The 23,551-nt window shown below is 48.4% G+C and overlaps 1 protein-coding gene across 1 annotated transcript in view; it reads right to left on the reverse strand.

The window, feature by feature from the left end:
- Positions 1–1,463: 1,463 nt before the first annotated feature.
- LOC146173517 (thyrotropin-releasing hormone receptor-like) overlaps positions 1,464–23,551 on the reverse strand; it is a 29,469-nt gene continuing 7,381 nt past the window's right edge. The window contains exons 2-4 of the mRNA XM_084585213.1: positions 16,646–16,920; positions 14,992–15,161; positions 1,464–1,906 (exon numbers count right to left, since the gene is read on the reverse strand). Of these exons, the coding sequence (XP_084441339.1) occupies positions 1,464–1,906; positions 14,992–15,161; positions 16,646–16,920 (888 nt within the window). The remainder of the gene's footprint in view (positions 1,907–14,991; positions 15,162–16,645; positions 16,921–23,551) is intronic.

Genomic DNA, 23,551 nt, shown 5'->3' on the forward strand with positions numbered 1-23,551 from the left:
ACTTAGATTGTGGTTCTCACATTCACAGCGCCGGACGGAAGCTCTTGAAGACAATGCTCTTGAAAGCACAGCGCCAGCATAGGCCGTTTCACACGATGGAGCTACTGCATCACCGATGCGAAAGAAATCCATCGCAATGTCCATCGAAGCGCATCTGTACGCAAAGGTCCAGGTACAAATTTGAATCGCTCCTGTGAAGAATTATATTTCCATTTATTTGGTCTCCTAGGCATCATCCCCATATATCAATCAATCAATCAATCAATTTTTATTTTCACCGAAACAAAAAACACATGGCGAAAAAAGGAGGTGGGAGAAAAAGCTGCACAATAGCAGCTTGACAAAGCTCCAACCACCCTGACAACAATGACAGCACTGTAACATTTCAGATTTTTGTTCAGTGTACTAGGAACTGTACAAAACGAAAGTAAAAAGAAACATCTAGTTACACTAATGCTAGTTTATAAATAACTGCTCTATGTCCCTTTTGTTAAGTTTCGTAGTGAATATGTCTCGCTTCGCAAAGTCATTGAGTGTGTGGTGGAGTGTGTATTCAACGCGTTGGCGGCCATAACCTGTGCGTGTGACGGGAACTTTCCATGGTAGTTTATGGCGATGAGGGTATATGTATTCTTGCTTATTCTGCTTTTTCGACAGCGAGGCGCTTAGTCCTAACCCACTACGGTCAACAAGCTATTTTCAGAAAACTTTTTCAGTCTGTCAACTGCTTCTCCGGCTGTGCTCATAAAACTATTCGTACAGATACATTTAAAACACAACGTACTATATACCGTGTGTGTCACATACCACACAAAAAACGTGCGAATGCTGGAAAATTTCAAACTTCTGCTTTGATCCCGTCTTTCATCTGGTATCATTATTTTCCACAACTACTAATATCGCTACCAGTTTTATACGTGGACATATGCATTTTTTTCTACTTCTAGATAAAACTTGCACCTCGATGATGTATTTGAGCTCTTTGTTATTTTTTCAGGGCACTGCACCTGTGCATCCACTCGAAATAAATCCTCTACAAAAGAAGCTTCTGGTTTTTTTTTTCTAAGATGTTATCTGTTTACCAGGTGGTCATCAGAATTTTCGGTGATCTCCATGCAAAATTTGGTAACAAACAAAAATTCTCAGGTACTGATATCAGGTCATTCGCGTCCAAATCAAAAAACCTGAAGAAATGCAAAACACCATTCAAGAGCGTTCCCTTTCGTCACAATCTTCAAATAATCACGTGGATACAAGGACTACTCGGACACTGCAAAAAGTACATACAAGTGTTCACAAACATGATCAGTTCCACAGATAATAATCATTTGTAGCATGTTACTTCTCGCTAAATACTGAACTACGTAGCCCTCACTCACTTCTGAACAAAACTATTGATTGAATGGTCTCAATTTAAACAAATTGAAGTTCACGTCCACTCTGAGGCGACGAGAAAGTTCGGCTCAGACAACTGTATCTTCGTTCTGGCTTGCCGTCGTACGGCCCGGGCTGGATCGAAGATTGGCCATGGACTCCCGCAGAGCCAACCAGCGGCCGCGGACGTAATCGCAGAGCGTGGCGCGGAACATTCGGGAGCTGGCGTTGTAGAGCACGAAGTTGATGGCGAAGTTTGTGTAGTACAGGAGCATGAAGTACCGTTGAAGTACGTACGGCAGTGAGTTGACTTCCGGATCTGTGCTGTGAGAATGACCCAGCGACAGCAGAAACACGTAGATACGCATTACGTAACTGGGCAGGTTGAGCAAGATGAAGACGGTGGACACCAGGAGAAGCATACGCGTGACGCTGATCTGGGTGGCGTGGGCAATGCCACCTCCACTGGTGGCTGTCGCGGTGCCGTCCCTAGACACTATCATGTTTCTTCTGTGCCTTGACGGTGAGGCACCTGCGAATGCCCATGAACCAGGAATGCGCAAACTGCATCAAATATTCGCACCACCTAAAAAGAATTTCTTCTATTTGCACGCCTAAAAGCAGTTTTAAAGCAAGAGACAACGTTCATCATTGACATGAATGCGAGTCGCTCTCAAAAAGTGTTATTTTCTGGGAGAAAACTAGGAACAGTGGGGTGGCATGTATTAAGCGTCGGAAATGAGGCACATTTGGCAGAAATTGTAAACACTAGACTTCGTGGCTCAGGCATTTCGTTTCCTGTTTTTTTTCGCACAAGCATATCATGAGGGATTTAATTACATATGACATTAATTTACATAGTTCGGAAAGCTCGATCCATCAAAGGTAGAACCTTTGATGGATCTAAAGGAATTTTAGAACGACGAACCCAGCCTCTGGCAGGCTTATTATATCAATGTCTTGTGTGTGTTTGTGTTGTCTTGCAAAAGTCAGGCAATAAAGAATATATATATATATATATATATATATATATATATATATATATATATATATATATATATATATATATATATATATATATATATATATATATATATTGTGAGCCTTCCGTGGATGTTCTTTAATTTGTTCATTCCATATACCATCATCATCGTCCCGCGGCGCCGGCTCCGGCGCGCGCCTGGGCTTTGTCATCGGAAAAAAAAAACGCCAGACACGGCATCCCTTGCTTTGCCGTCTCGACCTTGCAGTCTCGACCTGGCCTTCTTCCACAATATATATGCTCCCTGTGGGAGATCTACTTAAACGCTAATGTCAAATTAACCTTTGCATAAGATCCCTAGGCTCAGCAGTCAACTATAACAAACTAAGAAATAGTACCGCTAGTTTGTGTCCCTTTAGGATGCCGACTGCACATCCGGACTGGTGGCCGAATTCCGATGCGAGACCACCACGCTGGACATGCACCACACTTTATATTTAGTGAAATTTATCGCTGTTTCCACCGTAAGACACCAAGAGCATTCGCGAGCAGTGTCTCTTGTTTGTTTGCCTTTTTTGTCGGAATCATTACAGGTTATTTGGGCTTTTGGTTCATTCTGTCGAAACCAAACGGCAACATGGCAGTGCACATTTAAAAAGAAATTAGTTTGCCATAACATGAAACGTTCGCCGCCGTATGTTTCTGGGGAGCACATGCGACGTGCGCGTTCGTGGGCAACCTAAGACCTTGTGACCTTGATGTCCACCCAGCCTGGCGGCATGGTAATCGTGCGAGAAATTGCAGAAAGGCTTCCGAATTAGTAAACTTTGTACATCATCTTTCTGCGAGGAGTTTAGGGCAACAAAAAATGGAGGAAAGAAAGAATAAACGACACGAACGCTGGTGTGTCTGTATTCTTTGTTGCACTAAATTTCTTGCATATTGTATGTAAACCAACTTGCCCAATACGCAGTAATGTTAAATGCATTCCCTTTCTCGCCTACAGCCTTTACATCACGGGCTACGGTCAGCTTTCAGCGGCCAATAAGAATAGCATAGAGAGAACAACTTTTTTCTAGCACGTACGTAACTTCCGACATGTAGCTACTAGACCTTATGCAAAACTGGCGCCCCCTTGCGCTGACCGCGTGCGTTTCAGCCATGCTGGGGGATTCTCGATACCGTCGAAGTATACACAATGCAGGATTAGCAACGCACAGGTTGGTATTTATAGTTGTGTAAGGTACCCGAATATTGCTGTGTACGTTGATATACACAAACTAGAGAAACAAATTAAGGGTGCCAGCTTCGTACAGTTTTTATTAATGCCCACGATTACCTAGCTCATGTGCGCCATGTATGGAATATGTGTACAGAAGTCTGCGGTGCCCGTGTAGCCTATGTTCAGTATGATAGCCACAAGTGTTATATATTTAGTTAGCTTCTGTCGAGTATAATGCTCATTACTAATTTTAGATCTCAAATAAATATCGGTAATTAGTTAGTTGGAATAAGTTAATATTTATGCCACATCATGAAGTCATATACATTGGATAGCTAATGTCGAGCCAAATTGCACTGAACTGATTGTATACACTGTAAAGAAGACAAAGAACGGAAAATGCTGCGGCATCGCCATCACCATCGCTTGGCTCCGGCGCCCATCTCTCGTGCTGAAGCTGTGCCCTGCGGCTGGCAATTCGACCCTGCTCTGCCCGAATTACTGGCAGCGCTAGACGTTCAAACGAACTATTAAATCCACATCGCACTTGGTGGAGGTCAATCTGAGGTTCCCTGTACTCATCTCGCCCTGGAACTTCGCAGCAGAACGTTGACTACACCAATGACGGAGCCGACTTCATTGCACCTACCTCCGCCCGTCACCTGCACAGGTGCGATTCGTCAACGGGACCCCGCTACCTTCAGTGGAAGCAGCGATGACGACGTCGACGATTGGCTGACCACTTACGAACGGGTCAGCCGTCACAATAACTGGGACGACAACCGTAAGCTCACCAATGTCATCTTTTACTTGAGCGACGTCGCTAATCTGTGGTTTAGAAACCACGAGTCTGACTTTACTACCTGGGCGAGTTTCAAGACGAAATTTTCTGATGTCTTTGGCCGCCCCGCCGTCCGAAAAATCCGCGCGGAACAGCGTCTTCGGTCGCGACTGCAGCTACCCGGTGAAACGTTCACCAGTTACATTGAGGACATTGTTGATATGTGTCGTCGCGTTGACCCGACCATGACCGAGGCCGTTAAGATACGTCATGTCCTCATAGGAATTGATGACGGCGCTTTCAACATGCTCGTCGCCAAAGGCCCCACGACGGTCAAGGAAATCTACGACCTATGTCAAAGCTACGACGAACTCCGCAAGGAGCGTGTTTTGATTCGCCAGCCTCAAGCATCACTTGCTGGACTAGCCGCGGAGAGGGAGTCATCTAGCCTCTCTGAAAACATCAAGGCTTTTGTACGTCAGGAGGTCGCACGACAACTGTCCCTGCAGCCATATGTTAAGGAGTCGTCTCCAACTGGCCTTGTTCCGGAGCTTCGCCGTGCAATCCAACAGCATGTATCTGAAGTCCTCCCTAATTCTGTTCCTCAATCACCTCCGGTCGCACCCTCAATGCCGTTCCCCACGCCCACAATTTCATCGTCCGGCGTTGCGCCACTGAGCTATGCTCCAGCATTCGCGCCGGCTCCTCCCCAGGTATTGCGTCGCTCATATGCCGAAGTTACTTCAAGTCCACCTCCTGAGCCAGCATATGCCTATGCTTCGCCCCCTATGCGTTCGGCACCAACAGCGTTTGCTCCCCCCTTGCGTCAGACACCATCTCCATGGCGCACTGCAGACAACAGGCCTATTTGCTACCACTGCGGCATCCCTGGGCACACTACACGCTACTGCCGGCGCCGAATAAATATGGCCTTTGCTGCGCGGCCTGCGCCACCTTATTTGGCCCCCCAATTCCCCGTCCCATCGGGTCATCCAACAGCATCCCCTGACCCTCCGGACTTCCTGCCTCGTCGTTCGCCATCACCACGTCGCCGCTCCATTTCGCCAATGCGCCGACGACCCGCTACTCAGCCGGAAAACTAACCGCCGCAGTTCGCGAGGCACGAACTGCGTATTCGACAGAATTTCAAAGTCCTCGTCTTAATCCCGCGAATGTTACTGCTGTCATCGTTGAAGGTGTTCATACTCTTGCGCTCGTCGACACCGGTGCCGCTGTATCAGTTATCAGCCAAAAACTCTGCCGCTCCCTCCGAAAAGTGACTACGCCTCTCGAGGGACTATCGCTTCGTACCGCATCCGCTCACAGTATACAGCCGACAGCTATCTGCACTGCTCGCGTCGTCATTGCTGCAGCCTTGTACATCATCGAATTCGTCGTTCTCCCCACATGTTCTCATGACGTCATTCTCGGCTGGGATTTCCTGTCCCAGCATCATGCTATCATTGACTGCGCCAGTCCTCAAGTAGAGCTCATTGAATCGAGTGATGCACCGTCTGATGCCCTGTTCCACGAGCCGTGTCCTCGTTTTGCGACCAAACTCCTCGTAGCTCATGATACAACCATCCCACCCGGAAGCGCTGTTCTGGTTCCCCTCACTGCCTCTTTTACCACCGCCGCGACAGTCCTCTTTGTGCCCTCTAACGTTGTCTGCCGCCGCCGCCACTTACCGCTGCCGTTTGCCGTCCTTGACATGAACAACGGCGCTAGCACACTTCTGGTAGCCAATCCTCTTGCGTCTCCCGCTATGTTGATCGAAGGGGAGTACCTTGGCCGCATCGAGCCCGTGGACCTTCTGTTCGCCTTTGATGATGTGTCATTCCCTGTTTGCCAAGTTGACGCCTTGACCCCAACTCGTGTGGCTTCCGATCCGCTACAGCGGGACCTTTTTGACCATTCTGTGGACAGCGCTCTAGAGCCGCGCCACCGCGAGCAACTTCTTGACCTTCTACACCAATTCCGCTCCTCCTTCGACATCCCGCAATCTTCCTTGGGCCGCACGACGACCATTTCCCACCTCATCGACACTGGCGCTCATCCACCTCTCCATCAGCGGCCGTATCGTGTGTCGCCGACTGAGCGCCGTGTTATTGCCCAACAAGTCGATGACATGCTCCAACGCGGAATAATTAGAGAATCCTGTAGCCCATGGTCGTCTCCTGTGGTCCTAGTTAAAAAGAAGGATGGCTCCATACGATTTTGTGTTGATTATCGCCGTCTCAACAAAATCACTCGTCGTGATGTGTACCCCCTCCCACGAATCGACGATGCCCTAGACTGCTTGCAAGGCGCAGAATTCTTTTCCTCACTCGATTTACGCTCCGGGTATTGGCAGGTGCCCATGGCAGAGGCGGATCGTCCTAAGACCGCCTTTATTACTCCAGACGGACTATACGAATTTAATGTTATGCCATTCGGACTCTGTAACGCCCCAGCCACATTTGAAAGAATGATGGACACTGTACTGCGCGGCCTGAAATGGAACATCTGTTTATGCTACCTTGATGATATCGTCGTCTTTTCAACCGACTTCCCGACCCACCTGACTCGACTTCGCCAGGTCTTCACCTGCCTAACCCGCGCCGGTCTTCAACTGAACCTCAAAAAGTGCCGCTTTGGTGCCCGCCAGCTCACAATACTCGGACATGTTGTGTGTAAAGATGGAGTTCTGCCTGATCCTGAGAAGCTGCGCGCCGTCGCTGACTTTCCGAAACCGACCACTTTGAAACAACTGCGAAGCTTCGTGGGCCTCTGCTCGTACTTTCGTCGTTTTGTTCGGAATTTCGCAACCATCATAGCCCCCCTTACACAGCTCTTGAAAGGCACCCCTAACCTCTCCTCTTGGTCGCCAGCCTGCGATGATGCATTCGCGACACTGCGCAATGTTCTAACGTCACCGCCAATCCTTCGCCATTACGACCCTACTGCACCTACAGAACTTCACACCGATGCCAGTGGTGTCGGCCTCGGCGCCGTCCTCGCCCAGCGCAAGCCTGGCTTCTCCGAATACGTTGTCGCCTACGCCAGCCGTGCTCTCACCAAAGCCGAGTCCAACTACTCCGTTACCGAAAAGGAGTGCTTAGCAATCGTGTGGGCTGTAACGAAGTTCCGCCCTTACTTATACGGCCACTCCTTCGAGGTAGTTACAGATCATCACGCTCTCTGCTGGCTCGCGTCTCTCAAGGATCCGTCTGGCCGTCTCGGGCGCTGGGCTCTCAGGCTTCAGGAATACGACATCCGTGTAGTGTACCGCTCTGGCCGCAAGCACTCTGACGCCGACGCTCTTTCTCGGTCACCGGTGTGCTCGCCTAACTCATCGTCCCCTCCTCAAACACTCTTGTCAGCACTCACCATTGAGGATATGCCTTTCGAGAAACGACAAGATCCTTGGGTTTCTAACCTGCTAGATATCCTTGGCACTACTTCCGCGGCTACGCATCCTCGGGCACTCCGCCGACAGGCCTCCCATTTCGCCATTCGGGAAGGCCTTCTCTACCGAAGGAACTACAACTCAGACGGCAGAACGTGGCTTCTTGTCATTCCGCGCCACCTCCGCTCCGAGGTTTGTGCCCACCATCATAGTGACCCGCAAAGCGCTCATGCCGGCGTCCTCAAAACATATGATCGAATTCGTCAAAGGTACTACTGGCGGGGAATGTACAATTTCGTACGTCGCTACATTCGCTCTTGTACCGCCTGTCAACAACGCAAGATTTCTCGCCACCCTGCTGGCCCTCTTCAGCCTTTACCGTGTCCAGCTCGCCCGTTTGATCGCGTGGGAATCGACCTCTATGGTCCGCTACCATGCAGTGCCGCTGGTAATCGATGGGTCATCGTCGCCGTCGACCACCTGACCCGTTACGCCGAGACTGCTGCACTTCCCGCGGCGACAGCTCGAGAGGTAGCCCATTTTCTTCTGCACCACTTCATTCTTCGACACGGCGCCCCCCGCGAGCTACTGAGTGATAGAGGTCGTGTCTTTCTTTCCGAAGTAGTCCAAGAGCTCCTGTCGTCTTGTAAATCGATACATCGAGCTACAACTGCGTACCACCCGCAAACAAATGGCCTCACGGAGCGCTTCAACCGTACGCTTGGGGACATGCTCGCAATGTATGTTACATCTGAATCTGGAAGCTCGAACTGGGACCAAGTACTGCCATTCGTAACGTTCGCGTACAACACTGCCACCCAAGCAACAACTGGTTTTTCGCCCTTCTTCCTCTTATACGGCCGTGAACCATCATGTACTCTGGACACAATTTTGCCATACCATCCAGATGCCTCTGAGTACAGTGCTTTGTCAGACATTGTACAGAAGGCCGAGGAATGCCGTCAGCTAGCTCGCACGTTTACCTCCAACACTCAAGGCTATCGCAAAGGTCAGCATGATACCGATACTCCTGCTCCCACGTTCCAGGCCGACAGCTTCGTTTGGCTATGCGTTCCTGCCACCAACAAACTAGACACCAAATACCACGGACCTTATCGCGTCTTGGAACGCACATCCCCTGTGAACTACGTCATCGAGCCAGTCACCCCTTCTTCCGACCACCGCCGTCGCGGCCGCGAGATTGTCCACGTTAGCCGCCTCAAGCCATATTACAACCCTCTGGTCGTCTCTTCTCCCTGAGTCGCCAGGATGGCGACTTCTTCACGTGGGGGAAATGTAAAGAAGACAAAGAACGGAAAATGCTGCGGCATCGCCATCACCATCGCTTGGCTCCGGCGCCCATCTCTCGTGCTGAAGCTGTGCCCTGCGGCTGGCAATTCGACCCTGCTCTGCCCGAATTACTGGCAGCGCTAGGCGTTCAAACGAACTATTAAATCCACATCGCAACACTAATTATTTGCAGTTAATCAGCTAAATATAACTAAATTTAGTTTCACGCTACAACATCGTCGTATAGCGCTGGATAGCTTATATCTAGTGCTACTGCACTATACTCATTTTAGTTTAGTTAATAACCGTTTAATAGTTAATTCGGATTATCTTTAGTCTACAACGAGGCCTCGACGAGGAGAATCCAAAACTGAAAGCTAAGCAAAAACCATTTCAAGCTCATCAAACAGCGCGTTAACCAAACTAATGTTTATCTAACTTTGTTACAAAAACACGCGACGGAAGCGATATAGTAAAACTTAATGATATGCATCAGCAACACGTAAGGCCCGGCATTTTTTTCTCGCAGTAATTTCGATACGAGGTCAGCGGGAAGCCGCAGTCAGATGTTGAGTTCTCTGCGAGGGTAATTGAACCGCAGACGGTCAGCTCGTAGAAAAAAGGCCCTATGACCAGTTTGATTATCTTGTAATTTGGGAATGAGAACTCAACGGTTTGACAGCTACGGCATACAGTGTCAGCCAGCTAGTAGTTTCACACGCGGTATAGTTTTACGCCTGGAATTACTTCGGCTTCATATGCCCGTTTTTCTACCCTTAACGCTGAGCTTGTATGCAAGTTTAACAAAATCTTTTTCCCTTGCCAAAGGCAAAAGATCCGAAGCAGACCTTCAGCTCGCCCTGCGCACGCTGTAGGCCGCGTAAATTCGTCCTTCAGCGTAAATTCGTCCCGCGAATCCTCCAGGTAGAGTTGCCCAGGCCGTGGTGTGCACGCAAAGAGTAGCCTCAACAGTATGGTAGTATCGTTATCCCTAGTGAAAAAAACTGTATCAGTCACAATAACCTCATACAGATTTCTCATACTAAACTCATACGAATCTCATTAATTATCATATATTTCTCATATGATTAATGAGTTTAGTATGAGATTATATGAAAATTGTAAGAGTTTAGTACGAGTTTAGTATGAGAGTTTGTATAAAGTTATTCAGACTCACAGGGTTTTTTCACTAAGGGCGTCACTCGGCCGATCACCCACTAATGTGGCACCGAAATGCACGTAGCAATGTAACTTGTCAGGCTATTTTTTTTTAGTGTGTCCAAGCTACACTATGGCTGAGAAGCACGCAATAGCCCTGTTTACATGGAGCCGACAGCGAAGGGTCGAGTTGGGGAGTTGAGTGGACTAGGCCTACCGGGTTTACATGAACGCAACCCGACGAGCGCAGAACCGACTTTGGACGATCAGCGATTACGGCGGCACATCGCATCGAGGTAAAGAGCTAGCAGACGGCCCCCGTGTCCGGTTTTCCCCCACGCATCTCCAGCGTTTTCCGTCCTGTTCTCCTCTCCCATTGTGCCCCGACTCAACCCGACAGCGTTTAAATACTTCCTGCAGCGGGGTCGAGTCAAGTCAACCCACCCCCTGCTCGGGAGTTGACTGGTCTCTCCCCGTCGTGTTCTCGACCCGACCGGCGGGGTTTACATGAACCCGGTAAGCGGAATTTCGACCCGCTAACTCATCTCAACTCGCTCCTGTCGGGTTCATGTAAACTCCGCTAATATAGCAAAGGGCCGCGGATTAATTTTGAGCACCTGGTAATCTTTAACGTGCCCCAAAATCTCGACACACTAGCGTTTTAGTTTTTCACTTCCATAAAAAAAAAATAAACTGCCGCTGCGGACGGAATCGAGCTTGCATCCTTTGGCTGAGCAGCCCAAGTTCTTTTTTCAGTCTTAAACACACTAGCAATCAGTAAATTTGAACAAGGTGTACTCGTAATCGAAAATGTGAACGAGATATACGTTCGTCAGTGCGCCCGAGCTCTCTTACACCGGGATCCCCCCTTAGCCGATGAGGAAAACGAGCTTATCACACAGCCTATAATCATCTTTGCTGAACTCCTGCAGGCCTACAGACAGGCCAGACAGACATACACCACACCTCACAAAACTCTAAACAAGGCAGAAGAACACACCCTCCGCCGGTTACAAACAGACACTCTCGTTACACCATTTAAACTCCACCAATGGTACCTCTCAGTTTACACACCAGAGTGCCCACACTGTGGAGAAATAGCTACGGCTTTTCACATGGTGTGGGCATGCCAATAAAATCCCTTTATCGATAAACTTCCTAATCCCAATTTGGAGCATTGAGAGGCCATTCTGCGCAGCGAGGACCCCGACCAATAACGAGGACTGGTTCGCAGGGCCCACGCTGCGGCGCAGGCCACTGGGCTGCCGGAATAGGCGGACCACCCACAGCTCCGAGAACTCCCATGCACTCAATAAAGTTTTCAATCAATCAATCAGTGGGATGAGGTCGCAGAGCATACTTGAACCTCAATGATATGATCATCGATGCTAAGAGAAAACAAATGAACAGAGCATATTTAATGAAGAACAGTGTGAGCCCGGTATTTCAAAATAAAAGAAATTATATTCTTGTCTAGTACATGCACTTCACCATGTTGAGTGTACGACATTGTTGTGAATTTCTGTGCTTCCGCAATGCCTCTCCGATTGCCTGTTTGACGCAAAATCGGTACCTGAAAAGCCGCTCGGAAAGGTCCCCGGATAATTTCTCGGTAATTATTTTTTTCTTAAACCTGAAAATAAAAGCATCGCCAAAGTGAGAATGCCGCTCATACGTTCCGCATCAGGCAATCCCACGATCTCAATCGATCTCTTTCATCTACCACCAGTAGATGGCAGCACTTTTGCATAAGGTCTTTCGTGCATCATGCCTTCCTGAGCAGGCGTCTGTAAAAAATTTAAAACTCGATTTCAAAAACTACCTGTTTTCTGGTAAATATGAAAATTCCTACAAATTAGTTTCCTGAAATGGTCAGCACTTTGAGGGGCATTTTGACGAAATCAAAGTTGTATTGCAGTTACAGTTAATTGATAATGAATCACTGTATAAAAGCCCATGTATAAAAAAGTGCTGCGCAGATTACACTCAATATGCTGGTCATGGACAGAATTAAGCAGTGTTCTCCTTATGGTAGAAAATGTAATCACACTACAATTACGGGCTACAAATAAACCTATCCCTAAATTACCAATTCATCATTGCTTAGATCTGTATCGCGGGTCACATCAACGATGAAACAGTCTTTACATATCAGTATGTGAATTACCCTTTTCTGTAATATAGCAAATCTGATTTCAAGTTCAATTACAAATGACACATTTGATAGTGAGAGGCCAGATATACCGGTACTGAGACGTCTAATAAGAAAGCACCATATTAACTTAGCAATTGCAGATAAAGATTGTGCCAGAATGACTCCCTGACCTCGTAACGTTGCACGAATAACATTTTTGTATTGGAGGTTATATACATCAGGCGAAAATCGGAACAAAGTGATTTTTATGTTGATGAGTGCAGGAAAGATATTTTACTCAGCAAGAATATTATCCCTTTAGTCATTTTAAAATATTTCATTATACATGTCTCTTTTGTCGTGGTCATATAAGAAAGTAGCTACAATTTTGAAGCAATATTTAGCAGCCAACTGGCAATTTTGCAGTAAGTAATGATAATTAAATACATCTTTTTGGTACTCGTTCCATGAAAGTAGTCATGCTTTGTTTATTTGAACGGGAAACATACATCTTTCATGACGCAGATACCATGACAATAATTCAGAAAATTCCAACTCTCGCAGCCCACTTTGTTGCCACAGACCTTTCTTTCTTTGTGTGTGTATGCGTGCGTGCGTGCGTGCGTGCGTGTGTGTGTGTGTGTGTGTGTGTGTGTGTGTGTGTGTGTGTGTGTGTGTGTGTGTGTGTGTGTGTGTGTGTGTGTGTGTGTGTGTGTGTGTGTGTGTGAGTGTGTGTGTGTGTGTGTGTGTGTGTGTGTGTGTGTGTGTGTGTGTGTGTGTGTGTGTGTGTGTGTGTGTGTGTGTGTGTGTGTGTGTGTGTGTGTGTGTGTGTGTGTGTGTGTGTGTGTGTGTGTGTGTGTGTGTGTGTGTGTGTGTGTGTGTGTGTGTGTGTGTGTGTGTGTGTGTGTGTGTGTGTGTGTGTGTGTGTGTGTGTGTGTGTGTGTGTGTGTGTGTGTGTGTGTGTGTGTGTGTGTGTGTGTGTGTGTGTGTGTGTGTGTGTGTGTGTGTGTGTGTGTGTGTGTGTGTGTGTGTGTGTGTGTGTGTGTGTGTGTGTGTGTGTGTGTGTGTGTGTGTGTGTGTGTGTGTGTGTGTGTGTGTGTGTGTGCGCGCGCGCGCGCGCGCGTGTGCGGGGGGAGGGAGGGGGGCAGGCTTCATTTGAAGAACTTTGGAAAATGAATTGCGTATCTTAAAATTCACATCACGCGGGTATATAGTTTGGTACAAGATCGGTGTCCAGAAATTAACGGCCCTCACTTTTTCCCTCGAACAACGATTATTTAATGTTTATGTAATTCACAGATGTTGCAACCGGACGCCTGCTAGTCCTAAATTAATTCTTTTTGTGATCTCTGTCCATATGCGTGGTTCTACGCTACCTGCCAATAACTGCATGAATACCTTGTTTGTTTCAGATTTAAAGGACATGGCGTTATAGCTCCCATTTGGTGACATTTAACGCTATAGATGCGTCGGCTTGACTACATCAGCGTCACCTTCACTGAAAAATTTTGATTGGTCTTGACGGCTGATTCTATAACGTCACAGCAAGGGATGTCGTTAAAATATCAAGTGAGGGAATCAAACCTTTTACTGTTCGATAAAGTGTCAGTCACACTGTCCCTGGGTCAGAGTCTGTTCGCTTCACTATCTTTAAAGTTACTATAATAAGGAAATAAGCGTATGGACGTATGCAATAGAGAGCGCCGCCAACCATCGATTCACCAACCGTAAAGATCAAATGCCATGTTTTCATTACGTTCAGGTCAGCTTGCGTCCTCAAACTTTTTTTTCCTTCTCTTATAGCCCAGTTCCCGCGGCGCGAATGACCCTGCCATCTTTTGTAACAGTAGATCTGCGAAGTTCATACAAGAAAACCTGACATGACAAACCAGTATTGTCAAAATACGGGAGCATCATCATCATCAGCAGCAGCAGCAGCCTAACTATACCCACTGCAGGGCTAAGGCCTCTTCCATATTTCTCCACTTAACCCGGTTCTGTACTAGCGGCATCCACTTGACCCCCGCGAACTTCTTAACCTCATCCGCCCACCTAACTTTCTGCCGCCCCCACTGCAGCAGACTGTGGGCAAATTTGGCAAAAATATTTGGTTGGTTATAGCGTTGTGTGAGCGTCTGCGTTGTCAGCCGCGTTAGCGCCCTTGTAGGTAAGAGAGTGCAACGGCATGCGTTGCGGCTGAGATTACACAGAAAAGTCGCACAGGTCCAGATGGTATGCCAAATTTACGCTTACGAATTTTTCAAATTTAGAATGGACACTGTTCAAGCCACAAAAATTAACCAATTATGTTGGGACACTACTAACACATAGCATTATCTCACAATATTTTGCAACTCGGTAGCTGCACTCAGAAACCATTCAGCACAAAATTGAAGCGCTAAAGTAAAATAATGAACCATTTGCAAAAAAAAAAAAATAAGCAAGCAATAAAACCAATAAAGAAAGAGACACGCAATGATTAGTGCAAAATATACAGGTATTGTTCGTTAATAACAATTGTGCCTTTTGTACTTAAGTTTGATCTGCGATTTGTACTCTATAACGCTTCCTTTGCATGCGGAGGCGATATTTTTATTTCTTCTTGGACAGAACTTTCAAAAGTGGCTTAGAGATGTGGCAATGATATAAAGCGAAGCCTTACCACCCAACTCTCGGCATTCTTGCTGGTATCCATTCAAGCAGCGTTGTTTCTTGCAGCGCGTGTAGAAGAGATATATCGCGCGGGCGATCATGGAGTTCATCACAGAGATGAGAAGAAAAGGTAGAATGAAGGTCAGCACGGTGTCCAGGATGTTTAAGTAGTACAAGGCGCTGGAAGACAAAAAGACATACATTGCAATGGGAATAACTTGTGTGGGGCGTTCTGTAAGTGCCTTTAGGTATATGACTGCACTTGAGTATCAAATATCTCTATAAAATTATCAACGCCTCGTTCAAAGCGAACACATTTACAAATAACGCGGTTAAACGCCATGACCAGAAATTCCAGAAGAGCGCGCAGTTTATTCCACTGTATGGTGAAAAATAATGTGATTGCAAATGGTTTCTTCAAATCTTTGTGCCAAACTGTACTGTGCAGACGTGCTGCTCATAACCCCAAGAAGTACAAGCAATGTTTAATGAAGAGGTAACTATAGTCATCTTCAAAAGAAAAGCTTCATATTGTGCGGTGCCAGGCGATTTCAATTCATAAACAGTGCTGTCTTCTTTTCTTCTACTTGCCTTGTTGTGACTGACGGAAGATAAAAATATTCAACTGCTCTACACACTCGTTATACATAACGTGCACGACAATATACATATATATATTATTACTCCTTCACTCACTCACTCCCTATATTTAATCTTCTTTACAAGTAATCACTATATGAGTTAAGGGTCACACCATCCTTCATATATTCACGTTGCTTTCCTAACGCCCACGAAAATGTAGTTAGTCCCGCGAGCTTTTTAAGCCTGCAGAATGACTCAATCGATTACGTGTCTAACTGCGACGGGTAATTTGTAATTACTTATGAATAAACCTTACAAGTGGGTGGGATACGAGATATCGGAGGCCACCCAAAAGAAGTAGATAAAGTTCTATGGCACGTGCACAGGCTTTAATCGAACAAAACTACATCTGGTAAATTACAATGTAAAACCACGAACTACTTGGCGCTAACTGGACTCTGTTCTTTGCATAAGAATCGTCAAAGGAGTACACCCACTGTAGGCAAAGGCGTCTCCCACACCCCCGCATTTGATCCGGGCTTGTACAAGCTTCATCCCTTAGCCCAGCTTCTAGTTAAAGCTAGGTTACGCACCTAGCAGCTTACCGTTATCGCTCTAGAGGAAAGTATACAACAGTGGCATCTTACCTGTACGCACCTATGGGGCTGAAACGTGGAGGCTAACCAAGAGGGTTCTACTTAAGTTGAGGACAACGCAGAGGGCTATGGAACGGAAAATGGTAGAGGTAACATTAAGAGATAGGAAGCGTGCAGAGTGGGTCAGAGAAATAACTCAAGTTACTGGCATTCTAGTGGAAATTAAGAAGAAGAAATGGGCATGGGCAGGACATATAGTGCGAAGAGAGGATAACCGATGGTCGCTTAGGGTAACAAACTGGATTCCAAGGGAAGGAAAGCGCAGCAAGGGGCGGCAGAAAGTTAGGGGGGCGGATGAGGTTAAGATGTTCGCAGGGGTAAAGTGGACGCAGCTAGCACAGAACCGGCTTAATTGGAGAAATATGGGAGAGGCCTTCGCCCTGCAGTGGGTATAGTCAGGCTGATGATAATGATGATGATACGCACCTTTCGTACTCAGGATGCAGACTACACTCTGCAAACTCTCCGTCGTTGACGTGGACGAAGACCAAGAGCGGCGCGTTGAGTGCTACGCTGAATAGGGCCATGGTGCCGATCACGAGTCGAGGTCTCCTACTCGGGGAGCTCGTCTGGAGTTTCCAGAGGGGGTAGCGGACTGCCACGAAGCGTTCCGCCGTGAAACTGACCGTGAGCCAGACCGACCAGCATGCGAACGTCGATGAGAGAAACACCGTGACCAAGCAGAAGCCGTGCTGATACACCTGTAGCCAGGTATCAAAGGGAATAAAAGACCCCGAGAGTGGTTAAAGAACTGTTGAACGCAATACGCCTCGGCTCATGCGTGAGAAAACACATAAAAACGGTACAGCACTGTTTGGCTTGGCAAAAACATGCAGGTTGTATTGCTACCGTATACTTCGGGCTTAATATAGTTCATATAGTCATCGCAACACCTTGGCTGCTGTACTGCAGGAAGCATTAGTGTTAGGTCGTAGTTTATTTCCGACGGGTACGAAAGGAAAGATCACAACGGAAACACATGTATAAACTTATTTCGTTTCAATTTTCTTTGCTAATGACACTGAGAACGGCTACTGAGTGCTGCGTTTTGAGTACGAGTTCATCCTTGTCCACGAAACAGACTTTTACCCCGACCATGTGCCCAGGTGAGTCATGGAGGCTTGGCTAGACTAGATGCAAAAGTAGGACACCACTTTTCAGAAATGTGGGTCGCTTCTCGTGAGTTGCCTTTTTTTTTTAAGTTGATACCTCTCGCGTCTTGCCGCGGCAGAACATTTGCCGCCCTGATGCGCAGTGTTATTGCATCTCTGGCACTCGACAGAAAATGGCTTTGTCTTGTTTTGACGAGCTGCTTCTGGTCCATAGATGCGACCAATATTTATTATCGTTTCCTATGGAGCAGACATTCCATCTACGCACATGATTGTTTCGATTGTGGCTTATGTGCTGTGCTTGTCTGCAATGTCCTCGATGTTGCTTCGCTATGGAAATTGTGCCGCCGAAATAATTTATCTCGTTTACAGCTTTCTTTTATTGCGAAGCAATACTACTTTAGCTACCACCTCAGCCCGTGCCATGCCGCGGCCGCATAGCCACGCTTGACCTTTCGCGTGACCTCGCTGCGTGCCGTCATGCCATCTGTGTAAAAACGGGGCCCCATCTCACGCCATCGCCTTGCGCGGCGCATAGCCACAGCCGCGGCCTGACTCCCTCTCCTCTCACCAAGGGTGCTGCGCGCTATGTGACGTCATACCATCTGTGTAAAAACGGGGCCCCATCACACGCCGTCGCCTTGCGCGGCGCATAACCACGGCCGCGGCCTGACTCCCGCTCCTCTCACTAGGGGCGCTGCGCGCTATGTGACGTCATACCATATCTGCTTAGAAACGGGGCCCCATCTCACGCCGTCGCCTTGCGCGGCGCATAGCCACGGCCGCGGCCTGACTCCCGCTCTTCTCTTCAAGCCCATGAGATGCCGCCTCCAGCCTATACGCTTCAGCAGGTTGCAAAGAGAAAGCATCAGCGAGCTACGGAGACAGAAGAACGAGAAGAACGGCTTTCCCAGCGACGAGCTCAAGATGCAGCCAGGCGAAAAAAACGTTCAGTGTCTTCGGCAGCAGAATCAACGGCAGAAGCAAGTGAGGAAGTTTTGCCGACAGTGTGGAATGTGCATCTCGTTCCAGCACTATACTAGTTCGGAACGCCGGAATGCAGCCAAACGGGAACGACGTGCCCAAGAAACTCGGGAACAGCGGCAGCAGCGACTCTAGAAAGAACGTGCGTGTCGAGAGAGGCAGAATGAAAAGCGAAGAAAACGGCACGCTGAAGAAACACCCCAGCAACGAGAGGAACGTTTGAAGAAAACACGAGAGAAATCTCTCGTGTTTCTTCTCGTGTTTCACAGATCACCGAAGCGTATTTACAGGTTTGAATAAAAGATGAAAACGAGTAACATGTGTGTGTCGTCATTCTTGTCTGTGCGTGTTTACCCATGCCAAACATAGCAGAAACATAGCACAGCCAAGAGTATCACCCAAGCCATACTAGCATAAGCAATAACCAGAGCATCACCACAAGCGGTACAATAGCAGAACCCACGTACTGCTTCGCAATTACCAGGCTTAACCAAGCTAAGCCACAGCCAATTTTCTTTTTCGCCTTGCACAAGAAAGACTTCTTTTTGCCGTGGCTGCCCTTCCATGCATGTTGTTTTCGTGTTAAGTTGCTCTGCTACTCGTGTTTGTGCACTGCTTACATGACAGTCTGTCGCATCTGAACACTCAGCGTAAACATGCAACTGCTTTTTGCAAGTGGGAATGCTTTCTAATAACATGTGCACACAAGCGGTCTAAATTTTCGAGTCGTTTAAACCGTCACAACCGTTTTCGACTCCACACCAACAGGACAAATATCACAGCCCGTATAGACCACAATTTTTCGTAAGGGTTTCAGTAAAGCTCCAAACTACAAAACCCGGTATCGGAGCAGTTGGTGTTCTGAGCAAAAAATGACGAGTATGCTACCGGCATGTGCAGGCTGGCGAGAATATAGCCGTGCATTCATTGCTCCGCTCGCTATGTGACGCTGCGAAACCACATGGCATCACCCACTTGATATGAGGACAAGCGTTGCGAGGAAATTAGAGTCGAATCCAGGACCCTTGGTTCCCGACTGAAACACGTTCATATATATGTTTTTGTTAAAGCGAGGCTTTGTATCTGTGTCACTTGCGTTTCCATAATATGGAAGCTGTGTAAGTGTGAGACAGTATGTGTGAGTATGTATGAGACAGTATATATGAGTATGTGTGAGACAGTATAGTGATACAGACGAGAAGGAGGAGGACGAAGATGAGGAGGAAAGGCAGGGAGGTTAACCCGTAAAAGAAACCGGTTTGCTACGCTGCACTGGGGGAAAGGGATGAGTAGATATTGTCACGTAGCCGTTCAGGCCCGTAACCAGAAGGTCGGTTTTAATAGGGGGTTGACCTCGTAAGCACAGAAGAGCAGGTCCAAGAGAGCACTGAGTGACAGCAGCAGACTTCAGCTTCTTCTCGAACGCCACGGGGCCACTTCTTTGAGTCCGCGCACGAGACTCTCGATGAGCAGCCGCCTAGCGGCTGCTGTTGCACACGCTACATTACCCCCCTCTCTAAAAAAAAAAAATAAATGTCAACTTGATGAATTCGAAAGCAGGAAGAAAAAAAAATAAAGCAAGAAACATGCGTTAGGCGGTGTGCTAATTTTCTCGCGAAAAGTACGGCTTCATGCGCACGATATGGACAACCTCGGATTTCTGCTGGCGACGAGTAGAAGAAACGCCGTCCGGAAGCACTTCGTACGTGACGTCGCTCAGCTGACGGAGCACTTTGTATGGCCCAAAGTACTGCTTCAAAAGTTTTTCAGATAGTCCCCGACGTCGAATCGGAGTCCAGAGCCACACTCTGTCGCCCGGTGCGAAAGTCACTACACGGTGGCGGTGATCGTAACGCTGGGCGTCTCGGCCTTGCTGGTTCCGGATCCGTTCCCTCGCCAGCTGTCGCGCTTCTTCTGCGCGTTGAGTGAACTTCTCGGCGCCAACTTCGAGGTCACGGCCGTCGTGGGGCAACATGGCTTCGAGCATTGTCGAAACTTCGCGGCCATACAATAAGGAGAACGGCGTCATTTGCGTTGTTTCCTGCTGCGCCGTGTTGTACGCAAACGTGACGTACGGGAGGACGTCATCCCAAGACCGATGTTCAACATCCACGTACATGGACATCATGTCGGCGAGAGTTTTGTTCAGACGTTCTGTCAAGCCATTAGTTTGTGGATGGTAGGCGGTTGACCTGCGATGGGTAGTGCCGCTTAGCTGCATGACAGATTCCAGTAGCTTGGCAGTGAAAGCAGTGCCTCGGTCCGTTATTATAACTGTCGGGGCGCCATGCCTCAGGACTATGCGTTCGATGAAAAATTTCGCTGCCTCGATTGCCGTACCACGCTGAAGGGCCTTCGTTTCAGCGTAACGCGTGAGGTAATCTGTAGCGACAATTATCCACCTGTTGCCGGAATCAGAGATTGGAAAAGGACCCAACAGATCCATGCCAACTTGTTCGAATGGGCATCTTGGCACTTGAACAGGATGCAGTAAACCGGCCGGTTTCACAGGCGGTGTTTTCCGTCGCTGGCAATCATGGCATGATCTCACGTAATGTCGTACTGCGGCCGCAAGGTTTGGCCAGTAATAACTCTTCTTAATTCGGGCCAGAGTTCGAGCATACCCCAGGTGACCCGCGGTGGGCTCGTCATGACATGCCTGTAAGATTTCTTCGGAAAGAGACTGTGGTACGACGAGGAGGTGATCTCTTCCCGTCGGAGCGAAGTTGATCTTGTATAAGACATTGTTTCGCATGCAGAACGATGAATGCGTTCTGGCGAAGAGACGGGGAACTTCTGTAGTGCGCGCTTCCAGAAAATCGATAAGTGGTGCGAGAGCCGGATCGTTATGTTGCTGCTGCGAAACAGTGAGCGCGTCGACGGCTGCGATAAGGGAAAAGTCTGGTTCTTCGTCTTCCCGCGCAGCCTCGACAGGTGAACGGGACAAGCAGTCAGCGTCGTTGTGCTGACGTCCAGACTTATACACGATGGTCATGTCGAACTCCTGTAGCCGTAAGCAACATCGTGCAAGGCGTCCGGAGGGGTCTCGCAAGTTCGTTAACCAGCACAGAGAGTGGTGGTCACTCACAACCCGAAAGTGCCGGCCATAAAAATAGGGTCGAAATTTCATCACCGCCCATACAACAGCCAGACATTCTTTTTCGGTGGTGGAATAGTTCGATTCGGCACGGGACAAAGTCCGGCTGGCGTATGCGATAACTCGCTCGGCACCGTCTTGCCACTGGACGAGCACAGCGCCTAGACCCACGTTGCTGGCATCTGTGTGGACCAGAGTCTCGGCATTCGCATCGAAATGGGCAAGCACAGGTGTTGTCTGCAAGCGGTGCCGTAACTCATCGAATGCCTGTTGCTGTTCGTCCGTCCAGGTGAAGGTGACATCATCCCGGGTGAGACGTGTCAACGGAGCGGCAATGCGTGAAAAGTTTTCAATAAATCTGCGGTAATAGGCGCAGAGGCCCAAGAAACGGCGAACTGTCTTCTTGTTACATGGAGTAGGGAATTTGGTGACGGCTGTTGTTTTAGCGGGGTCGGGACGAACTCCTCGATGGCTGACGACGTGGCCCAAGAACAGGAGCTCTTCATAGCCAAAGTGACACTTTTTGGTTTTAACGTGAGGCCGGCAGATCTGATAGCCCGTAGCACAGCGAAGAGACGTTGGAGGTGTTCCTCGAACGTTGGTGAAAACACAACAACGTCGTCCAGGTAGACTAGACACATCTGCCATTTAAGACCAGATAGAACTGCGTCCATCATTCGCTGAAATGTCGCTGGAGCGGAGCACAATCCGAAAGGTAGGACTTTGTATTCATAAAGTCCATCGGGCGTGACAAACGCTGTCTTCTCGCGATCACGTTCATCGATTTCGATCTGCCAGTAACCGCTCTTAAGATCAAGCGATGAAAAGTAGCGCGCGTGGCGCAGCCGGTCTAATGAGTCATCAATGCGTGGCAGCGGGTAGACGTCTTTTTTTGTGACCTGATTGAGCTTACGGTAGTCCACACAGAACCTTAAACTTCCGTCTTTCTTCTTAACGAGGACAACAGGCGAAGCCCAGGGACTCCTCGATGACTGGATGACACCGTCATTTAACATCTCGTCGACCTGTTGAGCAATGACTTCGCGTTCTCGCGGTGACACTCGGTAGGGGTTCTGTCGGACTGGTCGGGTGCGGTCGTCGGTTATTATGCGGTGCTTGGTCAAGGGCGTCTGTTTAACCGCGGAGGCGGATGAGAAGCAGTCTTGGAACTGAAAGAGTAGCCCGACGAGTCTGTCCTTCTCTGCCGGTGAGAGAGCGGGATTCACATCAGGGTCGAAGTTGGGCGTTTGGCTGGCAGACGTGTTGGTCTCAAGAACAAAGCAGTCGTGGGCAGCTTCTGCGACACCTTCAAAGTAAGCTACCGTGGTGCCTTTAGCGATGCGTTGCCGTTCGTTTCCGAAGTTCGTAATCAGCACGTGAGCTAGGCCATTAGTCAGATGAACTATACCGCGTGCAACACAGACTCCATGATGTAACAGAAGCTCTGTGTTCTGTTCGGCAACACCGGCAGCACAGGACTGGTCGTCGCACCTGACTGTGACGAGAGCAGACGAACGTGGCGGCATGGATACATCCGCGTCAACGATGCGTAAAGGTGCCTGGCGTCGTTCTGAGTCAGCGGTCATTGTTGCAGACGTCGAAAACGTTACAGTACGGCGAGGAACATTAATAATGGCCCCATGCTCACGTAAAAAGCCCATGCCGAGTATGAGGTCCTTGCAGCAGTGCGGCAGGATAACAAAAACGGCTACAAAGGCTGAATCCGCGATTGTTACTCGGGCAGTGCATCGTCCGATCGGCGTCATAAGGTGACCGCCAGCAGTGCGAATTTGCGGCCCCAGCCGCAAATTCGCACCTTGGAGAGCACCTTGGAGAGCCGATCTGCGAAATTCTTGCTTATTATTGAAAAGTCTGCTCCAGTGTCTACCAAAGCGGTTACTGGGTGTCCGTCGACGAAAACGGAAAGGTCGGAGCTAACAGCGTGATCGGCTTGAGGTTGATTGGGAGTTTCGGGTTCTTGGAGCGGCGGAGGCATCGTAGTCACAGCATCGGGCTGAGTCGTCACGGGAGGGTCTTCGGGACATCGATTCCGTTCGTCAGCAACCTGCCCCCCTGAGGTCGCCGCCTTCAGTTTCCCCGGTGTGGGCTTGGCGACCGGCGCCTCGACACATGATTAAA

The sequence above is a fragment of the Amblyomma maculatum genome, chromosome 11 (assembly GCF_055883805.1).
Source record: "Amblyomma maculatum isolate TAMU_Amacu chromosome 11, ASM5588380v1, whole genome shotgun sequence".
NCBI lineage: Eukaryota > Metazoa > Arthropoda > Arachnida > Ixodida > Ixodidae > Amblyomma > Amblyomma maculatum.